The sequence below is a fragment of the Pseudorasbora parva genome, chromosome 25 (assembly GCF_024679245.1).
Source record: "Pseudorasbora parva isolate DD20220531a chromosome 25, ASM2467924v1, whole genome shotgun sequence".
NCBI lineage: Eukaryota > Metazoa > Chordata > Actinopteri > Cypriniformes > Gobionidae > Pseudorasbora > Pseudorasbora parva.
Genome location: NC_090196.1, coordinates 4,812,809 through 4,835,979, shown reverse-complemented (window position 1 = coordinate 4,835,979; position 23,171 = coordinate 4,812,809). Strand labels below are relative to the sequence as shown.

Sequence of the window (23,171 nt, the reverse complement as noted above, 5' to 3'; positions counted from 1 at the left end):
GTCTTTGAAATGATCTGTAGGTCCTGGCCTTCTGAAATGCTGTTTGTTTGGTCTTTGATTTTTTGTAAATGGAACAAACAACACACTTAAGTTTTATTTTTTATTTAAGTTTTCAAATGCATATTAAATAGTTGGTTAAGATAACAAAATGACATTCTATAAAGCATATAAAAGCACTGGATACATCTATACACTGTTGAAATTGTCAGAACACAAAACCATATTGCTACGATTTCCCCTGACCAACAAAAGTGCCTTTAAGAACAATAAATCTTCCTCTATTAAATACTCACATTTTCTCTTGGTGATTAAACAAAACAGGCTTTCAAAGACATACCTATTTAATTGAATTATATAACTTTTTTTAATGAATTAAAAAAACTCTTCACTCATTTAACAATAAATGGTGCATTGTGGCATCCCATACAGTATTAAAATGCATTTGCATCAAAAAAGTTAGCATTAAATAAAGGGCAGCGGCCTCTAAGATCAGCTTCTGACATAAAATAAGATATATATATATTGTGTGTGTATTAAGGAAATGTTGTTCAGTTGGGTTCTTTTTTTATTATTATTTCTTCTTGATTAGGAACTAGGTTTAACTGTAGGTGTTTAGGGAGCGCTCACATGGAAGGGACTTCCTGGTACGGTTTCATCCCCCCATTTAACAATAACTACATAGTTTCCTTTCTCCTTCACTGTGTAGGTTACATTGTAAAGCTTGTTTCCCATATGTTTAACAGCCACATCTTCACATGGAGTTCTGGGACCATGGACACCAACCATCAGCATGTTTGTACCTGGAAAAAAAAGGAGAAAACATTATGTTCCTCCAAAAGCAAAACAAATATCCCGTATAATTATGTATTTTGTTAGTGATGAACCATTATTGACTTATTTTTTGCTTTATTTTACCTGCTTTACTACAGTCAACTGAAAAATTGTTCTTCTGGCCCACAAAGGCTTTGGAGAGGCCAGCCCCATGACACACAACCTTACTGGCATCTGAAGTTGACTGTGAGCTGGACAGAGAGCTGTACGCTCCGGCCACCTTGGAGGTTTTGGTAACAGTTTCCACAATGACTGATGAGGTTTCATGCAAACTGTGGCCCCCAGACAGACGCATACCTAAAAAGAGACAGACATGTTAAAATCCACAGTCAAAACTCTTAGGTCTTATTATATAGCTGAAAAGACACAATGGATGTCCCATGACTTATTTAGGACAAAAACTAATTTAGGACAAAACTGTTCCTGGATCAATACAATCTCTAAGCTCAACGGCAGCATTTGTGGCATAATTATGTATTGAATACCAAAAAAAAAAAAAAAATTCAGTTCATCCTACCTGTAACTTTTGCTTTAAAGGGACTGCCAACAATATGCTGTGGCCCACCATATTTGATGCATATAAGATAGTTGCCTGGTGCCATAGGTGTGTACAACACTTTGTAACCTTCCGGGCACTCAGTGCAGTCCATTTTGACCTTTGAGGGACCATCAATAGTAACAGATAAGGCACCTGATCCAGCCTTGCATGTATTGACGACAAACTCAGAGGGGACCCCTACAGAAGAGCAAGAACATAAGATTAAAATTGTTCTATTGGTGGTTCATAACTGACTGAGCAAGTCCATCTACAGCAACTTCATGCTAAATCCTTCACAATACTAATCATTACACATATCACAAATTTTTGCACTTATCAAGCAGAATAGTGCAGTGGACCAATACCTGTGCGTCCACCCTCCAGTCCTGGACCAAAGGCAGACACCATTCCTGGATCTCCAACACTTTCTGCTTCTCCAACACGGACTCTGAACGGGCTGCCCGGGATATGGCTTCCATTGAACTTCACGTCAATGGAATGAACACCATTCTCTCGTGGAATGAAGCGAATTGCAGTCTTATCTGTAAAAATAAGGGGATTATAATGTTGGGACAATTAAATGTTGCCTTTTTCACTTAAAGTAACATCACAATAAGAACCATTTGTCATCTTTTACAATCTGTATTGTATAAAGCGCTATATAAATAAAGACGACGACCTATTTAAAAGCATGACAACGAATAATTAACGCTCTTGACAAAAAGTCTACAACTCAAAAATAAGACAAAAATATGTCTACAACTCACCGCTATCCAGTTCAGTCACATAACACTCCTCTACTACACCAGAGGGGGCGTGCACTTTAGCATCTATGACACCTCTCGCCCCATTCCTCTGAACCGCAAACGAGGCTTCTTGATTTACCTTCAAATCCTTCTCCTGCAGGTGAAAAGAGGAATGAAAGTTTGATTTTTCTGATTCCAAAAAGCTCAAATACACACCAAGATGGATGGATGGATAGACATATAGACAGACAGACAGACAGACAGACAGACAGACAGACAGACAGACAGAAAGATAGATAGATAGATAGATAGATAGATAGATAGATAGATAGATAGATAGATAGATAGATAGATAGATAGATAGATAGATAGATAGATAGATAGATAGATAGATAGATAGATAGATAGATAGATAGATAGATAGATAGATAGATAGATAGATAGATAGATAGATAGATAGATAGATAGATAGATAGATAGATAGATAGATAGATAGATAGATAGATAGATAGATCACACGTAAGAACACTTAATCCCTGCTCAACAAAATAATAGTATGACCCTGGACAGACATGGAGTCGAATTGCAGTTTGAGGACAAAAATAGCTCAGCCCTGACTCACAGATCAGAAAGAGTTGTTCTGGCAAGCTTTTATTACTACCATGTGTTCAATGCATGTTATTTAATATTCCTTATTGTATGTTTTGTAAGGTACAGGTCAGTTGTGCCTGGCTGTGACTGTGACTAACTTATAGCTAAACGTATTTCTTACCTGAAGGCTTGTAACAGTAAGTCGACGTGCTTCATCAGACAGTGTGGCAACAGGAACAACGAAGGGACTATCTGGGATATGCTCGCTATTGAACTTGATGGAAACTTCATAGTCACCTGAGAGGAGAAATGGAGAACGGTGGTTTTGCTATCAGGTTTTGCTATATGATTTTAACTTAAATCATGGCAACTTCTTTTTAAATCTTACCGGGCTCTTGCACAATGTAAATAACACCACAGGATCCATCTTTTCTGTCTTCAAAGGAGATTTCAGCCTTGCTTGGTCCCTCTATAGCAATGGAAAGACCCCCTGCTCCAGCCTCTCTTGTCCAAATACTGAATTCAGCTATCAGAGGGTAATGAAAAGAAAAAGATGTACATTAATGCCAATTTTTTTATTACAGAAATACGAAAAAAAAATAGTATAAAACTTACCAGGAACTCTTGCAACAGCCCTCTCTAGGCCTGTGCCTCCAGCCCGGACCTTGTGGGAACCTCCTTCCCCGAGGGGCCCAACTGTAAACTGGAAGGGGCTTCCAGGGACATGCTCACCCCTGTATTTGACGTTGACAGTGTGAGAACCCATTTCAACAGGTACGAAGCGGACTCTGTAGGTACTGTTCCCGCTATCAACAATCTCTGCATCTGTTACATTCCCACCAGGACTGGTCACCTGGGCTGTCATTCCTTGGATCCCTGTGTCTCCTGGAAAGGTAAGTTAAGGTAACAATGAAACAAGAGCTGTAGGTTGTGGCGTTTATTGTAAGTAGTACAGCATAATAATGATTTATCCTTACCCTCTTGTCGAACTGTACCAAAGCTACCCAGTCGTTCTCTTCCCAGGAAGGACTCAAATACATCTCTGAAGGGGTCACCGCCAAGCTCAGTGCTCTCCTCCACGTGTACTTCCCGCTTAGTCTCACCACCATGAGACTTGCTGATTTCGGTGCGCTCTGTACGTGTGTAAGTGTGGCTACTGCGCGTGAAGGTACGAGTTAAGCGCTCCTGTGCTGACATCATCTGAAACCAGTTTCCTGAGAAAAAATTAATCAGAGATTTTTTTATTATTATTATTACTTTATCACATTGTAGTTGTTTTCAGACACATTGGCTAATACTGTGGCAGTTAATTGTAATATAACTCACACAATCTCCTTTACTGGTATTTGATTTTACCTGGAATTTTAAGGTTTAGGTCACATGCGCTGCCCACTGAAGCAATAGAGGCAGCTTGCCTTTTCCTTGTTATACTCTCCTTCATCCTTCCTTCTCCTGTGACCTTCACTGTAAAGGGACTTCCTACAGAGTGGGGCGAGCAAACAAAATGTTACAAATCTCTGTTTTAATGGACTGCAAGCCTACATGAGCATTTCACTGTAAAGAAACACTGAAAAAGTAACCTGGTATGTGTTTGTCTGCAAACTTGATGTTGATGATGTAGTTGCCTGGTTCAGTGGGGCAATATGTCACTTTACATGTTCCATCTTCTACATCCTCACAGTTTATATCCACTTTACTTGGACCCTCGATGGACAATCCAAGTCCTCCATATCCTTTCAATCAAGACAATGTGGAAATAAATTCAATCAGGTGTATTACATCAGGTTTGTATTTGAAATTATGCAAACGTAAAAAATGAAAAGAGCAAAAAATCTGTAAGAGCATACCAGCATTTCTGGTGTCCACAAAGAACTCGGCCACTTCGAAGGTGTGTGCTTCAACTAAACCTTTCCCGAAAGCCTTGACTCTGCTGGCCTCGCCAATTTCAGATTGTCCCACCATAATTTTAAAAGGGCTGTTGTTCACGTGTTTCCCACTCTTCCTCACGCTGACCTCATGCTCCCCCACTTCTTTTGGGGTGAAGGAGAGACCTGGTAAGGCAAGGGGAGCAGAGATTAATCAAAGCCCATCTAGTATATACAGAAAGTATTTTATGGCCTTTTGCGTTTACCAATGTGCCGGTTGGGCAACCTCTTCAGTAGGCAAGGTTCGTCCTTTCCTGATGGAGCTTTGATGCTGGCTGTCAGATAGCTCAGGTCTGTTTCTGTGATCTTCAGTGAGACGTCTGCTGCTGTGCCAACGTTCAGCTGAGACCTTCGGAGTGAATCGTCACCTACATGAACAGACATATTACGGGTAAGGACGGTAAATCACCATGGGCAAGAATTAAGTTCTTTTTACCAGGTCTCATTTTTTTAAAATTGACAAATTTCTTATCATACCAGTAATTTTTGCAGTGAAGGGGCTGCCAGGAATATGGCTGTTGTCAAACTTGACAATGATGTTGTAATCACCAGGTGCAGTGGGCAAGTAGGACACAGTGCAGGTACCATCTTTATTGTCCTTACAACTGATTTCAGCTTTAGATGGCCCCTCTACAGCAAGGGACAAACCACCTGCAAAGGACAAACAAAATTGACTATTTGGCACACTTTTTTATAAAAATATATTTCTATATTTGCTTTGCTGCTAACACTTTTATGTACCTTGTCCGGCATTCTTGGTAACAACAGTAAAAGTGGCCAGTTTGTTGATTATGCCATGACACAAACCAGGTCCATAGGCTGTCACCATCCCACTGTTCATCACATCTACATAGAACTGCAAAGGGCTTCCTGGAAACATAATTGCATTCAAACTAAGATTCTGTCAACTCTATGCGGAGTGTATCGTTCCATTGACATCCTGAAGGACTCAAATTAAACATAAATTAAATTAAGTCTCAATACGTATTTGAACACTTAAAGGCAGGGTAGGCAATTTTTTTCTTAAACACTTTTTGTTATACTGGTTGAAACTCTCTTCACATCCTGATAGCAATGAATAACAGAAGTGGTCTAAATATTAAAAAGTGTACATATATCTTCTGTTGAAGTCTCAGGACCAAAAAATGTTTGTCTAATCAATTAATTCGGTCCGAATGCAATGATTGAATGTCCCACTTGCCTTCAACATGTGTATTACATGCCACCACGCACACTGCTTGGTGAGGCATCAAGTCATCAGCACTTTCTATAAGGCTATGCGGAGTTGTAGACATCAGTCACCGAGCACCACAAACAAACAGCAGCCTCCTTCATAACCGCAATTACGAGATGGCAACCTGTGACTTTCTATGCGGAGCTGTTCACGTCCTCAGACTCAGATTTATGCCTTTCTATGTCAACAATATCAAATTTGCAGTCGTCAGGTGGCATAAGTAAGCACTCTTTAAGTTGTTTGTTCATTATTATTGTAATCGCATGCGCTTTGAGACGAGGTAGTTTGTCGCCGTTTCTGCTGTGTGTGTTCATGTGTTTTGGATCTTATGCCTTAAAAGCTAGCTTGCTAATCATAGCCCATCCGAAATTGCCTACCTTACCTTTAAGACACATAAAAGTATACATTTTGTGTCAATATAACAATCCATCATAACATTTTAAAGAAAAAGCATAAAAGAAAAACTCTGCTCTGTTTTTTTTAGGGCCACTTCGCACATAATGTGAAAAGGGAGTCCAACCTGGGATGTGGTTGCCATCATACTTTATGTCCATTTCATGCAGGCCTCTCTCTGTAGGCTGAAATTGCACTGTGACTGTTCCATCTTTATTGTCCCTGATGAAGGGACGAGCTGTCTTACCAGAGGGCATACGCACCTCCCCTGCAAATAAAACAGACATGGTATACTTCTGACAAAAGTACACAAGAGTAGTAAAATTTTTGCTCGAAATGAACATGATTAAAGATGTTACCACTGAGCTCTCCTTGCTGGACAGTGAATGGGATAATTAAGTTCAGGGGTTGAAACATGGGCTTTGTGTCGTCTCTTGGAGAAATAGGCTGATCTGTAGCCTGAGATAGCATAAGAAAGACAATCAACAATGTTTTAAACAGTGTCCTGCTGTCTTTCTGTCACTGCAGTATTAGATATTTTAAGCATCTCTTTCAAATCCCTTTCTGCTGTAATGTCCCTGGTATTGATTTATCATGGCTTCATCAGGATAGTGATACACAGTTCAACACACCTGTTCAAGAATATCACTCACCATGACTTGAAAAGGGCTTTTAGGAATGTGTTGCCCTCCAAAGCGGATTGTGATGACATATTTTCCCGGCTCGGGTGCAGTATAATATATGTCGAATGTGCCATCTGGATTTTCTGTAACATCCATATCCAGCTCAATGCCATTTGGGGTTAGAACTGTACATGTCACCTTCCCTTTTCCAGCAGCCTTAGCATCCACAGTGATGAACGTCTCTTCTGCCATCTTAATATTGGGCCCAAGACTTTCTGCTTAAACAACAACAAAACAAAAAATAAAGAACTTAATTTTTGAAATATATTACTGTGTAATGATGTAATGGTAGATATTTCATTATAGAATATTCCACCATTATACAATAATTCATATAATTATTTTAAATTAATTTCCTGATTCCTTACCAACACCATGTCCTCCAATAGACACTGAAAATAAGAAAGCAACAAAACAATCAGTAAAACCAAAGATGCAAAGAAGCACAAAGAAGAAAGAATAAGCACAAAACACCAAGCACCAAAAAGAAAAGAATACCTGTGAGCAGACACTTGCTGGCATCACCAGTTGGTAAGGCTTGGATATTGTAAGGTGAGTATGGAATGTTATCTCCACCATATTTAATGGTTATGGTGTAGCGGCCAGTCATATCTGGCACATAAGATACGGTGTAAGTTCCATCTCTGTTGTCTTGAATGCTGGCTTTTTTTGGCTTTCCCTCTGGATCCTAAATGGAACACAACATTCAAATGTATTACTCTGGTTTGCCTTATTTTGAGGTTTTCTATTTATATATATAGAGAGAAAGAGTGCTCACAAGGATTTGAACTGTCAGAAGGCCTTTCCCTGCATCACGGGCATCAATGGTAAACTCCACTGGTAGACTGGCAGAAACTCCTTTAGTGTCCAGACCAGGTCCGCTAGCCCGCACCTTACTGGCATCATGTGAGGGGCCTGAATTGACTTTGAATGGACTGTTTAAAACCAAAAAATAAAAGAGATGCAAATTATGTATTTGAGTCATGTTACTGCTATATGGTAACAATTAAATAGTTTAAAATGTAAGATCTTACCTGCCAGGTACTTCTTGGTTGGCATATTTGACAGACACAGTGTGCGGCCCATCCTGTGCAGGGGTGTAGTTGACAGTATGTGTTCCATCTCTGTTGTTTTTAACAACAACAGGCTCAAGAGTTCCTGTAAGACGGAACAAGTTCAAGATTTCATCGGTCAGAGGCAAGTATGGAATATTCAGAACCGCATACTAGCATATACTGCTCTTGCTACTTTTACCTTTCTATGGCAAAACTGTAAAAAATACGACTCTATATGTCGTTTTTCTAGCACCTTATTACGACCTATATTTATGCTTTAAAGTCATGCCGGCGTAAAAATAATGACAGTGTCATGTTACGTTTGACGTCATGAAATGACTGTCGTTACCAATCAAAATGCATGTTCATTTTAATTGAATGTGTGGACTTTTTGCCACCATTAGTCATATTTCCATTTAGCAAAAATATTTATTTTAATTTACAACTACACCCACCCCATCCCTAAACCGACCCAGTGATTTATAGTGCATACACACTTCATGAGGACATGTGTTCCCTGGGATCAAACTCACAATCACATGATCACATGTTGTTGTTCTGTAGTGCAATGCTTTACCAACTGAGCTATGCAAAACCTGAAATATTAAGCATAGATAAAAGGGAAAATGCTTTAAAATGAAAGTGTCCAACTGTCAATAGCAGCACAACTATTTCATGATTTAAATATTGTCGACAGGGGCGCAACTTTAGTAAACGCTCCTATAGGTCATATTTCAAGGAACTGACAAACGACTTATATAGACGTATTGGTTGGAGAGATGGTACGAATAATATGCTAGTCTACAAGTTCAGCAACTCTTCTACAGTGTATAAGTACCTTTAAACAAAACAAGTAATTTAGTGTTATGGGTAAGATCTCAGTTATGCAACTTAATATATGAATAAAATGTATTAATTAGGTCTTATTTAATTCTATAAACTATTATACTGATCTGCCAACATTGTCGCTATGTGATAAATTGAAATGAGCTGATAACATCACCTTTTTCTCCAGAAAGTCTGTACAGCCAAATCAAATTATGTTGCAATATTATCCTGTTTAACACTGTGAAGCTGCTTTGAAACAATCGTCATTGTAAAAGCGCGATATAAATAAAGTTGATTGATTGATTGATTGAAGGTCTTGTACACTGAGTGCGAAATTCGCAAGTTGATAAATAAATACAACCCTTATGTTGTGTCAATCACCTTTACACACTTCCTCTGAAACTTTTGCCCGTCATGAAAAAAGATCAGGTTGATTTTTTTTTTGTGCATTTTTAACCTCAGTAGCAAGCATTTTGAGAGGGGTTTTGACAGTTCAGAGCCACGTGATGACGAATACAAAAACAAACAAATGCGCACATTTCGGACTCAGCACATTTCGGAAAAGGTCCATTTTGTAATGTACCTTTTGGTCCATACAGCTGCACCTCTAGAGGAGCCAGTCCTGCTTTGCTGCTGTCCACAGTGAAGGTTTGTGGAACATGTGCTGTAACTCTGCTAGCCAGTCCAGGACCTGAGCATTTCACCTTACTGACATCCACCACATCCTTTACCAGCACCCGGAATGGACTGCCTGAGAACCGGAACCCCAAATATAAAGTAGTTATAGAACTATACAGTTAAAAAAACAAGAATATGTATGTATAATATAGTAATGGGTAGTTAACATACGTATTTAGGTATATAATATTTCACCTGGAATAGGCTGGCCTCCATAAGTGATATTGACATCATAGTCTCCAGCAGTGAAAGGCATATATTCAACACTGCAACTACCATCTTTGTTGTCCTTACAGAACATTTTGGATTCTGATGCTCCTTCAATGGTCAAGCCCAAACCCCCCGTCCCAGCACCCCTTTAAAATAATAAGCATGGATCTACAATTAGATGTTCATTTCTCAAATCTAATTGAGCTTATTAATCTTATTAAAAGTATCCTCTTAGGGCGTCGATGATGCTTCAGTATATATAGTGTCCATACCTTGTCTCCACTGTGAAGCAGTTAGGTTTGTTGACAAGCCCACCTTCCAGGCCTGGACCATAAGCTCGAACACGTGTTGGGTCACAACCTTCTACAACTGACACCTTAAAGGGGCTCTTAGGAACAGCAACATCATCATAAAAGACCTCGATCAGGTGCAAACCTACACAAAGCAAAGAATTACTTCATCCTACTCCATAGGCTGCATATATAGCTGTCTTGCACATATTATTTAATATTATTGTAATATTTAGTTTATAACTGCATCTTTGAAATAAAAAGAGACGTCAGAGTTTGACAGCATAAAGCTTTTGTAGTGTTTCTAGAAAGTATTTTTATTAGGCTCTGTTTTATCAGTGAACTGCAGCTGTCTTTGGTATTAATGTAAGATTTATTTCTGTATGGATGTGCAGAGGCCCCTAGTCAGGCACACAACTATTTAATGATCTCTTTTTACAATGCATTTCCTATTTATAAACTCCCTCTCCATCTGTCATTTGCTCTCATTCAGTACCCCTTCTAAGCTCTGGAAGCTTCTCAAAATCTGTCTTGTCTGTTATATATATATATATATATATATATATATATATATATATATATATATATATATATATATATATATATATATATATATATATATATACCCCAGGGGTCCTTGATGTCCACTTTTCTGCAGAGTTTAGCTCCAACTTACCTGTAATTTTCTAGTTATAAAGACCTTGATAAGATGTGTTCGATTAGGGTTGGAGATAAATTTTGCAGGAAAGTGGGGCTGATATAGCTAATCCATTTCTTACATGTGTACATAAGTTAATGTATCTCTTTCTAAAAAGGTTCCTCCACCATCTTTACTAGATATCTAATGTGAAAAACTTAACAATCACTTACACCTCACATGTATTTATAATTATAAAATAATTCAAACACTCAGAAAGCCTTTTGAAAGGCTTTTGTTGTGTTTGAGTGACGTACCTTCCTCAAAAGCAGTATATTCCACTCTATATGTGCCGTCACCCTTATCAGTGATATAGGCATCTGTGTTAGCGCCGGATGGATTGATGATGCGAATCTTAACATGATTCCCTCCTTTGGTCTTAGTCTGTGCCCGGGCATCCACAATGAAGTGTGTTGTCACCTCCCTGAGGACCCCTTGATGGACAGAAAACAGGTAAATAAGGTATAATTGATTTGTGGTTGGAAAGTTAATCACAGAAAGTTTTTAAATGTTACCTCTGGGCTCGACTCCTGGTCCATACACTTTAATTCCACTTGTGTCCACGGATGGCTCCACCTGAACATGTATGGGGCTCTTGGGCACCTGCTGACCTCCATATTTAATTGTGATGGTATGTGTCCCATGAAAGAGTGGTGTGTAGGTAACCGAGAATGTTCCATCACTGTTCTTATGAATACAAACTTCAGCTTGAGCCCCTGAATCTGACACAATCTCAATGGTGAGTTCAGCCTCTCCGGCTCTGCTGCAGTCCACTGTGAAACTGGCCAGCTCACCAGCTTTAGCCTTCTCTAGTCCTGGTCCACTCACTATAACCTTACCAGCATCCAGAGCTGGATTGACAACAGATTTAAAAGGAGAGCCAGGGATATGAGCTTCCCCAAATAAGATATTGATGTTGTAGTCACCAGCCTCTGTAGGCAAGTAGAAAACAGAGCAGGTTCCATCACCGTTGTCTTGGCACTCAATCTTAGCCTCACAGGGACCTTCCAATGTTAGACCCAGACCACCAGCACCTGCCCCCTTTGTGTCTATAGTGAATGGTGCAGGCTGACCCACAATACCACTCTTAAGTCCAGGTCCATAGGCACGAACCTAGAGGAAAATCCAGTATCAATAAATTCTAGAGTTCACACAACAAAGTTACAAAGTCATGAGGCCTTTTATTCCTGACAAGTTGTGATCTTACCTTGGAAGGATCGGCAGGCATGAGTCCCTCCACAGAAAAGGGACTTCCTGGAACAGGGTTCCCATCATAGCTAATGTCCACCTTGTAATGACCCTCCTCAGGTGGGATGTATTTCACACAGGTGGCCTCTTTCGTCTTGTCTGATTCCAACTTGCAAGGTATTGGTCTACCAGAGGGTGAGGTTATGCTCACTTTTACCACACCCTGTCCACCTGCTCCTTTTGTGCAAACAATAAACTCTTGGTCCTTTCCAACTTCTACTTCTGCAACACATACAGCAGTTTAGTAAGAATTAGAGCAGTAATCATTTACAGGTTGTAAAGAGTACTGTTATAAAATAAAAATACTTTGGCATAAGTGGCTTAACTCTTGAGTTAAATTGCTTACTTTCATTAAGGCCCTGAATTTTGACTTTGCCAAGATCAAGTGAAGGGGCGACTGTGATTTTGAAAGGGCTTTTGGGAATGGGATCCCCACCATGTGTGACCATGATAGCCATCTCACCCTAATTTGCAGAATATTAGGCATTTATTGCTGGTTAAACATAAACTTTCCAATCTTAATAATATTCATGATAAAAGCAAAAACAAAATGGAAGAGATGATAGTGACCCCTGACCTGATGAAGAGTAGTGTACTTCACAGTGTAGGAGTAGTCATGGTTATCAATGATCTCAAAATCTTTAACAGCGTTTCCTTTGGCTGCAGTTTTGAACACCACCTCTGGTTTTGCCTTTCCTGCTCCCTTCGTGAAGATGGTGAAATGTGTTGGAATATCTACTTGAACGCCTGTGAAGCAGATTTGTGTCAATTTAAATTCACTTCTCTGAGGGTTAAGTTCTCAATGTTGTGGGTTACACCCACCTGTCTTGTTCAGTCCTGGACCTTCAGCTCTGACTTTACCAGCATCATGAGACGGATCCACCTTGACTTTGAATGGGCTGCTGGGGATTTCCTGTTTTAAACAGAGAACAGTTTGAGATGTTCACTTAGCATTAGTGTGCAATTGGGTGCAGGCAAGAAGTTTGTTCAGTGCTTTACCTGATCTGCAAAAAGCACCATGATGGTGTAACGGCCAGGGCCAGGGGGCGTGTACTTGACAGTGAAGGTGTCGTTGTCATTTTTAATTATGTCAAAATCTATATCTGCCTCTGCTGGACCCACCACACCTGGGGCACATTTGATCCCAATGCTGATATCACCTAAGATATAGTCAGAATGGTTAGCCACATCAAAACTCTATTACTGTGTCATATAACAAGAAAAAACAAACTCATGCAAACCTTGGCCAGCTTCACCGCAGTCGACAGTGAAGTAGGTGGGCTCATTTGCCTTTAGACCAGTTTTCTCAACTCCAGGTCCGTAGACCTTCACTTTGTCAGGGTGACAGCCTTCCCCAACAAGAACCTTAAAAAACAAAGTTCTAAGTTATGGTCTATAAAAAATCAGCAATGATGTGCAAAACACAAAGGAAAAATCTCAAAGAAAACAATGACTCATCTAATAGTGCCATTACGACACAGCATAATTCAAACCGAAATACTAGGAATACTCACTCTGAAGGGACTCTTGGGTACATTGACTTCCCCCCAGGTAATTATGATGGTGTGCTTCACCGATTTAGTAGGAACATACATACAAACAAAAGTGCCATCTCCCTTATCAGTAATCTGAATGTCAATCACACAGCCATCAGCATCCTAGAAGAAAAGCCAGTTTGCAGAAATATAAGAATTCACACAAGTTTGCACGTATGTGTTTTTGTCCTCTGTTACCTTTTATCTGATTCTATTGACAGGACTGATGTTTAACATGCAATCATTACCAAAGGAAAACATTGAGAATATTACATATGGACAAACCTGAGCATAGATCTTCAGACTGCCTTTGCCAGCTTCTCGAGCGTCAACAGTAAATTGTGTTGACTTGTTGACAATAACCCCGATGGGCGCCAGGCCTGGCCCAAACGCTTTGACCTGCACATGAGATCCATCATATCAAAAACACTGCCAGCGGAAGAAAATAAGATTATTTTTTATTATTGTTTCCATTTTATATCCACCTTCTCAGGGAAGACATCATTAGCTGCTGGAAGGATATGGGCCATGAATGGGCTGTCTTTGATATCTTCATCATCACAGATGACATGAACTGCATAATCTCCGGGTTCGGTGGGCCAGTAACGCACATCACAGGAACCGTCCCCTTTATCATCACACTCTATCTTTGCTTGAGAAGGACCCTCAATCGAAAACCCTTTAAAGAAAAGCGATGGCATATAAAAATAAGCTGGACGCATAAAAGTAATTATCTTAATTATGTTTTCCCTTATATAGAATTACCCACCTAGAGTTCCTACTTCTGTACCAATTGCCTCAACAACAAAGTCAGCTGACTTTCCAACCATTCCAGTCTTCAAGCCAGGACCCCAAGCCCGCACCTTTTGTGGTCCAGCTTCCTTGCTGACCTCCACTTCAAATGGGCTAAAATAATCACATATTAAACAGTGTTGAGATTGGACATAAAATATAATAGAGGAAACGTTGACACAGCGGAGGGGGGTGAATGTGATTTCACTAAGTAGAAAGCCTTGTTGATCCTGGAAAAACATTTCAATCATGAAATCAGATTTGAGGGATTGGTTTACAGTTATTGTCAAGTTTAGGCTTACAACCAGAGTTAGGTCCTTCTACATCTGTGTTATTCATCTATAACTGTAGAGCTAAGTTATGAGCAGGGTTAGTTTTAGGGGTAGGGATAGGACTATGTTTTTGGACAGGGATGTTGTTCCAGAATGAACAAAAGATGTTGACCCAAGAATATGTCTTCTTTGCCAAAATCACAGCAACCTAAAGTAAGGTGTGTATATTTGCATTATAGGGCTTAACTAAGTTCTACAACTAGCTCTTACCTGCGTGGGATAGGTTGGCCTCCCCATGTGATGTTTACATTATATTTTCCAGGCTTAACAGGACAATAATCACACTTGAACACTCCATCACCAACATCACGTACATTCACAGGAACCTCGACTCCTCCTGAAAACATGCATACAATTCTCAGCATTTTCTAAATGTAGCCACATTAATTGATGAGCAAAGAGACTAAAAATTACAGCAAAAATATCAAATTGATTCATAATGTAGTCAAAATGTACAAAATACATAGTCAATGTATCTAGCCATATGTAAGTAAGAAAATATTTCACATTTAATTGTACTATGTAGTATTTCGAATTTTAAAAGTTTTTCTCAGAAAGGTAATTGCGTAAGAATACAGGTATTCAATTTTAATAGTAAAACAATCCCCAGAAAGTTTATAAATGACTCACCTGGCCCTTTCACAGAGACCTTCAACTCTCCAGTTCCTGCTCCTTTGGTAAAAACGGAGAAATCTGCCACCTCCTTAACCCGAACGCCCTTAGGCTGCAGTCCCCGGCCAGTTGCACGACAGGCATTGACATTGCTGGCTGATGGGGAAAAAGAAACACAATAAACAGATTATTAAATGCCTCAAACCTTTTTACATGCAAAGACTGAATCATGGTTAGTAAGGTCAAGCAAGGTGCTATGCTTCTGGTCAGTTGCTCTGATAACAAACCGGAAAACTGAGTAAGGTCATCCATAAAATACAGGACATCCATAGAACATAATCGGATATTCATAAAATACAATTAAAAAAACGATTTTTGGAAATGCTCAAACTGACAGCATTACACCCAACCAAGCCCAAAAATATTCGCTCTATTTCAAAAAGATGTATACAAATAAAAGCTTTTTTGTTGTTGTTGTTTCCATGATGCTCATGCAACTGTCACAGTTTGAACAACAACTTCAGAATATAACATAATGTTATGTAAGTTGCAGTTCATGTGCTCCTCCAACAGAAACACACTAACTTTGGCATTGTCCCTCTCCTACCATGCCTCAAAATGGGCGATTTGATGTATGGTAGGAATTAAGCTGCTTTCAACAAGCAAGAAGCTTAGCTTTAGCCCGCAGGGTATGCACACCTTTCTTTTTATGAGGTGGTATCTGCTTCGGAGGCACAGCAGAAGGTTTAGGGTGTGCTACAAAATAAACAATTGTTGTTGTAGTTTCTTTGACTTTCTTTGTTGCCCACTGTTCCAATATGGCTGACATGTTATAAGACATTTGATTAATTCAGCAAGATTTATAAGAAAGGAAAATGATCAGATGCTTACCCTCGGAGATGTGCACTTTAAAGGGACTGTTGGGTATGGGCTGCCCAGCAAAGGTCACATGGATGGTGTGCGGCCCCTCCTGCAGAGGTTTGTAGGTGCACCGGAAGATGTTGTCACCCTTGTTTTCTAGAATCACTTCCACAGTGTTGTTTTTATTCTGAGGGTCAACAATGACCACAGTAACATCTCCAGCCCCAGCGCCTGAAATGAGACAGAACCGTGAGAGCGTCATCCTATAAAAAAACCTCTTCCACAGCATGTTTTGTACATTCTGCTCACCTGCCGTATAGATGTCAAAATAAGTGGGTTTATCGGCCACATTGCCCACTGGCTCCAGACCTGGACCTCGGGCCTGAACTTTGCTGGAATCACCTAGAGCCTTAGACACATTCACCATGTAGGGGCTCTTATCAATGTCCTGACCAGCAAAGAGTACCTTCACCTGTAATATAGAAGAATAAATAAACATCCATGCCACTGGAAGCAAACTGTTTTACATCCTCAAATGGACACTGTACAATCAACCATGTTCTTGTACTGATGCGTACCTTGTGTTGTCCCTCAACCTTGGGCACATAAGTGACAGAGAATGTCCTTTTCTTGTCATTGTTGGCGACAACTTTAGCCTTAATTTTAAGAAAATTAAAAGATGGATTTTAGTTTAAAATGTGGTTTGTTTCACATTGATGCAACATTTACAGAATTTACAGTAATATATCTGTCCTATCTTACCTCTTCAGTGTGACCCTCTGGGTCCTCTACATATACAATCACTTCACCAAGCCCTGCCTCCAGTGTTTCTACAGTGAATACAGCTGGCTTCAAAACCATGTTCCCCTGAGGCTCAATACCTGTTTAAAAAAAAACCTGTCATATTAAGTCTTTCAACAGCAGCACTCAGAACGTACAAATTGTATACTTGATTGCTACTCCGTTGATTGCATATTTCAAGTTTGATTTTATAAAAACAAGGGGTGTGACGTCGCTTGACAGCTTCTTAGAGCGAAGTTGTCACTGAGGCACTTGGAGCTTTAACTTTAATTTCTACATTTCCATAACAGTTTATTTCACACAACATAACGGGTTGTTATGCAGGAAATCTGTACTAACAGATACTGTGAGAGTGTGGATGGGGTTTTGATATCGCAGCTCTACTTCCAGCGCTCTACTGCGCAGATGTAGGTCTCAAATCAGCGCAAGATGTCAGTGCCATATTCGGACGTTGGCGGCTTCACTTTTATGCAATGGAAGATAGTAAAGAGGCATCATGCATCTTTTTTTACAGTCTATGGTCTGAACACAGGCAAAATTTGGGCTGTCAGTGAAAATGTAAAAGACGTCCTGATAGCCCAAGAATAGACTAGTCATCTAGATTTGAACATGAACATGTCAAAGAAACCAAACACCCTGTAATGACTGTTGACTTTGCTTACATGATGGAATATCATACATATTGCATGTTCTTTTTGGCAAAAATGACATGTAGCCAAATTCAAGGTGACTCATATATCGGGTCTATTGTTAACCGAGATGGTGAAATTAGTTTGCTCACCTGGTCCATAGGCCTTGGCTTTTTTGGGGTACAGCTGCTTTGGTTTGAGAGGGGCTCCAGGCTTCAGTTTAGCTTTGGGAAACTGAGAGAGGTATGTCATCACTGAATGCTCATCCACATCTCGATCCACAATTTCCTCTGGAGCTATGACCTAGAGATTAAATATTCATAGATGTCAGATGAAAATTAAGTATACACAGGGCCTCATTCACTAATAACTGTTTTAGTCCATATGTATATGCTCAGAAAAAGGTTATTACAATAAACCTCCATTGGAGAAGTAACTAGTGAACTAGTCAGAAAGCCTGTTTATGGTGAGATAAACATTGCAGAAAGAAGCCACTCCCTTCCAGCATTTTCTTTTCACCAATATGTTTGTTCTACCATCACAAGCTGGTGGCAATCTCTTCAGATACTATATTTATCCACAGAGTGCCGTGACCTACAACAAGCCAAGGGCAGGATTTACCAGGAGCCAGACCCCTCCCACATCCCCTCCACAGTCAGCAGAGAATTCAGCCCCAAGAATTTATGACACACATGCTACACCATCCATGGAATCTCACACTTATCCCATGAGGATAATGGAGCAGGCACCACTATGTGTCAAACTGCTGAAACCACTAACATTTGCCCAGACACTACCTTCCTCCCGACTACAGTAGTGTATAAAATGCATTGGCTGAACACGATGGTGTTAATGTTGAGTGGATGTTCACCTGTGGCACACCGAGCCAGTCATCGGCCTGCTGCATGGCCTCGCGAGCATTTGCAACAGGCTGGTTGGGGTCCCATTTTTGCCAGTCAGGGCACAGACCTACAGAAAGAGTTACATTGATATCAGTGAATCATTTTATTATTATTAGTGAAAATCATATTGAAACAATGAGCTAACTTTATAAATCAGTTATGACATCAGGCCTCCCATAAACTTGCTCTTTAGAAATTGTTTATAAAAAAATGTCTAAAGAAGAAAATAATGTAACCTAAACATATAAAGATAATGATAATGCTGTGAGTTGTCAAAAGCTAGCAGCACCCTGTATGGTCATGACTGTCTCACAGGGACTGTTTCATATCAGATACCCTGAAGTAAACACGTTCGTTCACTACCCCTAGAGTGGGGCAGGAAGTAGGTCAGGATTTACTTCATATACGAAGCGCTCTTCTCTATTGTATTGTAGAATTTATCCATTCCATTATACAGGATTTCCTTTATGTTTTAATTATTGCCATATTGTTATTTGGGGAAAAGGAGGCTATACATAAACAGTCAGTCACACAAAGCTTTTCAGAATTTAATTAAGACTGTATATACTAATTTATCTTTTTAATGAATTTATTACATAATTTACTCGCTTTATATTGGCACTGAAATTCAATACATTGTTTTTATTACAATGCGTTATCTTATGTTCTTGCCCCTTTGTCTAAAAAAAGAAGAAGAAGTTAACAGTTAAATATCATCAAAGCATTAAATATAGCATGAGATCCCCAAATTTCTGGAGAACCTTGATTGTTAACCTGGACTTACCCAAACCATAAATACCCAAAGTCTAACCAAGCAAACAGCTACACCTCATGATGTCAGAATGTGTCCTTACCAGGGGCACAGTTGTCCACGAGGGCACCCAGGGCCTTGCCATCCCTCCAGTCCTTGTTAAAGTTGTGAATGGGCAGCTCTGGGACCTTGTTCTGAATCCAGCCCAGCAATCTCTGTTTGGGAGTGAGTTTCTTAACCTCTTCATCATCTTCATCCTCCCACATGGGCATGGAGATGGAATAATGGAGAATGAGAGTCCAGATGAGACCCAGAATCAGCTTCAGGTTCCCATCTACAATGGCTTTGCTGTCTACACAGATCAAAGGCAATCACAAGAAAACTGATTTATTCACTGGTTTAAGTAATCACAATTATTTGAATCACTTGCAATCATAAAGTCGACTCCAAAGACCTGGGATATCGACATGCTCAAAAACGTGTACTTTTTGTGTTAACGCAAAACACATTTGTCTTCCAGCCTCGGGGCAGGGGACATTCATTAAAAGGGCACTATCACTAAAGCAGAAGATCTTTTTCATTAAATCTGAGAGCTTTCTGACCCCTCCATTATCAGTCTACGCAACTACCACTTCATAAAGAGATGGTAAAACTAATCCATATGAATGGAGACTCGATTACTTTATATGATGAACAGATTGAATTTAGGCTTTTATTCACATGTAAATATTCATCAACTCACACATCAGTTGTGGAAAACGGAAGCTTCTGTTTATGTTTTCACTGATCAGTGTTTATATGTGGATATTAATATTGTTGTCATATAAAGTGATCAATCGACAGCTCAATATGGATTCGTTTTATTCGCATTTGGATCTCTTTATAGACTTTTTGAAGCGTCAATGTAGTTGTGTAGAAGGTCGATGGAGGGGCAAAAAGCTTTCAGATTTCATTAAAAAATACCTTCATCTGTGTTCATAGAATGGAAGTCTTACGGGTTGGAACGACATTAGGGTGAGTCAACTATCCCTTCAAGTAGTCACGTCTCCCCAAAACACCCTCACACCACTGGTTTACACAAAGTGCTGTTCTTTAAATCAGCTCTAAACATTGACCACTAAACTGCAGACCTAGTGGTGTAACTGCCATATTTACTCTGTATTCATTTAATACTCCAACGAGATATTACAGCATGTCTACACAGATCGATATAACCTTTAACCTTTATTCAACAAACAAGCCGTAGTCCTTTGGAACTATTTTCCATTTCACTGACACGGAAGCCCAATGTGTACATGGGACTGAAATGCTCCTCACAGACTGTGAGCTGACACCTGAACTTTAGAGTGAGGTAAAGAAGTGAGCATCTGACTTTTTTTTTTACATTATTTGCTTTTGCATGTATGTTACCAGCATATTTGGCTGTTTGCTAGTATTTATAGGCTATAGCATTTAAATATAAACCCATAAAAGGCATTTGCCTTATTCTGCATGACCAGGTCCACCAACAACTACCCACTTACTATCAACTAGGAGTTTTTGAGGGAAAGTGTTCCCTAATATAAAGTAGGCCCTATTACCGAAATGTCTATAGCCTACAACAGAACGCAACTATATAAATAAACGTTAAGTGTTGCTGACAACAGGAATCTGTTTAACCCGTTAAAGCAGAACTTACCTATTGACACAAGTTTGATTCGCTCTCTGTCCAGAAACTCCAGCGCCACCGACACGTTCTCCAGTTTCATTTGTCTGAAGTTTGGTCTGACATTATGCTTTCTGTACATTCTCTTCTGACTGAGGACCTCCAGAAGCGCGATGAGTTTGAGCCCATCGCTCAGGTCTTTCTGGAGGTCGGTGATGGTCTTATTGACGCATTTCAGATGTTCATTGCACCATCTGGTGAAGGTGTTCTGCTGGATCTTCTTCCACGGCGCGTCCTCGGCCAGATCTTTCTCTGTCGCTGGCATCTCTTCGTCTTCCTCTTCCCCAAGGTCTGTGCCCTGGTAGTATTGTGGCGGAAGATCGTCTAAATGTGTGTAATTGCTCATGATGGACTCTTCTTTTTATACTTCTAATGCGGGAACTTCACAGCTCGTCACTTTTGCGAGAGAGTGTCAGGAGCGCTCGCTGTTAAACAGATCAAAACTTGGATGAAGTTTAAAAAAACAAAAAAACAGACAGACTTTCACGGATACTTGTGAAAAGTGCTCTCCTGTCAGGACGATGACAGATTATCCGATTTACGGTTTACAAGGCGGACGGTCCCCGTTTTTAATTCTCAGTCCCCTGACAAATGTAGTCTCTGCTTCTTAATGGACACTTCTCGTTTGAAGAATATCACTTTTTGAAAAATGATAAAGTCCCTTTGCTGCTCAAGGAGTGAAGCTCAGTTTGAAATGAAGAGAGGGTGAATGAAGGGGGCTTAAATGCTCACAGGACCCCTGAGATTGCATCACACTGATGTAATGCTGCAAACTGGAGTATGACGAACTAGTTTTCTAATTCTGAAGGGTCTCTCTCATAGATCAGATTGGCCGAAATGAACGAGACAGTCTGTGATTGGCCAGTTGAGACACTTATTTCTGGACTATCGGAGTAAGTGGGCGGCATGTCCCCTCATTTGTAAACTGTGCGGTCACCAGCCCTGTATGACAAAGTCACAGCAGAAAATAGAGAGTGACGGCGGCAACACTTACTTTATAGCGTGCGTGTCACATGATTATTATAAGTGATTAGTGTATGATCAACATATACAAACAGCTTCTCGTAGGCTACATATCCTACACTAAGTAGAAAAATGGTTATTAGAATGGACTTAACTTCAATTTAAATTATAGCTAAGCTAGGCATATTATATTATTATATTATATTATGGCTAATTATATATTATATTAGCCTATACTATATTATATTATAGCCTATTATTTTATATAATATTATATTATATTATATTATATTATATTATATTACATTATATTATAGCCTATAGCCTATTATATTATATTATAGCCTATTATAGCTATTATATTATATTAGCCTATATTATATTATATTATATTATATTGTATTATATTATTATTATATTATATTGTATTGTATTGTATTGTATTATATTATATTATATTATATTATATTATATTATATTATATTGTATTATATTGTATTGTATTATATTATATTATATTATATTATATTATATTATATTATATTATATTATATTGTATTATATTATATTACATTATATTGTATTATATTATATTATATTATATTATATTATATTATATTATATTATAGCCTATTATATTATAGCCTATTATATTATAGCCTATTATATTATAGCCTATTATATTATAGCCTATTATATTATATTATAAGGTAGTGCACTCGTTTTGTCAGTTTCTCTCTCATAGCCTATATAGGCCTACTCTGCATAATACAGCTTCAGTGAAGTGAGGCGTTCCTAATTAGTTTTAAAGTGACGTTTTAGAATTAGTAGCGGATGCTTGGGCTGGACTGTCAAACTGGCAACTTGAGAATTACATTTTTGGTATAAGGAAGTAGTTCTACACAAATGGGGGTTTTTAAAGACACTCCGTTGATGTTTCTTATTTACATTTACACTGCCGTCAAGCTGTTGTAAACGCATCACACTCGTAGCCATGGTGATAAGCCATATCCACTGCTACTCGTGTGATTAGGTTACCCATATATTATATTATATTAATTATATTATATTATATTATATTATATTATATTATATTATATTATATTATATTATATTATATTATATTATATTATAGCGTAGCATTGCATAGCATATTATATTATAGACTTACACTATACACTTTATATTAGGTGTCCTTAACTACTATACTTACATCAAAAAATAAGTACAATGTAGCCTACTTATTGTGTTCATATTGTTTTGGAAAACACTTGCTGATATTGAGGTGGGATACGGGTAAAGTTAGGGACAGGTGTGGTGGTATGTAAGTTTAAATGTCAG

General features: G+C 39.0%; 1 protein-coding gene across 2 annotated transcripts; it reads right to left on the bottom strand.

The window, feature by feature from the left end:
- Positions 1–86: 86 nt before the first annotated feature.
- On the bottom strand, positions 87–21,916 carry flnca (filamin C, gamma a (actin binding protein 280)). 2 transcript variants are annotated; one of them, XM_067436064.1, is made up of 47 exons: positions 20,841–21,916; positions 19,266–19,514; positions 18,381–18,478; positions 17,662–17,812; positions 16,842–16,960; positions 16,658–16,735; positions 16,389–16,551; positions 16,110–16,310; positions 15,237–15,374; positions 14,817–14,943; positions 14,252–14,388; positions 13,968–14,161; positions 13,768–13,881; positions 13,462–13,605; positions 13,189–13,312; positions 12,947–13,107; positions 12,770–12,860; positions 12,525–12,694; positions 12,294–12,411; positions 11,907–12,169; positions 11,215–11,812; positions 10,957–11,133; positions 9,985–10,147; positions 9,698–9,858; positions 9,408–9,575; positions 7,976–8,099; positions 7,720–7,876; positions 7,440–7,629; positions 7,310–7,333; positions 6,912–7,159; positions 6,618–6,717; positions 6,386–6,526; positions 5,373–5,501; positions 5,109–5,282; positions 4,838–4,999; positions 4,554–4,757; positions 4,287–4,439; positions 4,063–4,185; positions 3,684–3,920; positions 3,322–3,591; positions 3,095–3,232; positions 2,888–3,003; positions 2,137–2,269; positions 1,735–1,911; positions 1,349–1,567; positions 916–1,128; positions 87–800 (listed from the first exon to the last, which is right to left on the bottom strand). In XM_067436064.1, the coding sequence occupies exons 1-47, from the start codon at positions 21,211–21,213 to the stop codon at positions 613–615; spliced, it is 8,100 nt and encodes a 2,699-aa protein (XP_067292165.1). In that variant the 5' UTR covers positions 21,214–21,916; the 3' UTR covers positions 87–612. The 2 variants fall into 2 exon arrangements, with proteins under 2 accessions (XP_067292165.1, XP_067292166.1); XM_067436065.1 differs by having other exon boundaries at positions 6,912–7,156.
- Positions 21,917–23,171: the final 1,255 nt, after the last annotated feature.

Excerpts from the sequence above, each read along its gene's own strand:
- flnca (XM_067436064.1), bottom strand. The coding sequence starts at position 21,213 with ATGAGCAATTACACACATTTAGACGATCTTCCGCCACAATACTACCAG. Across the intron at positions 13,606-13,767 it reads GTCTGAAGATCTATGCTCAG|GATGCTGATGGCTGTGTGAT; the intron begins GTTTGTCCATAT and ends CTTTTCTTCTAG. Across the intron at positions 12,695-12,769 it reads TCCAGGACTGAACAAGACAG|GCGTTCAAGTAGATATTCCA; the intron begins GTGGGTGTAACC and ends TCTGCTTCACAG.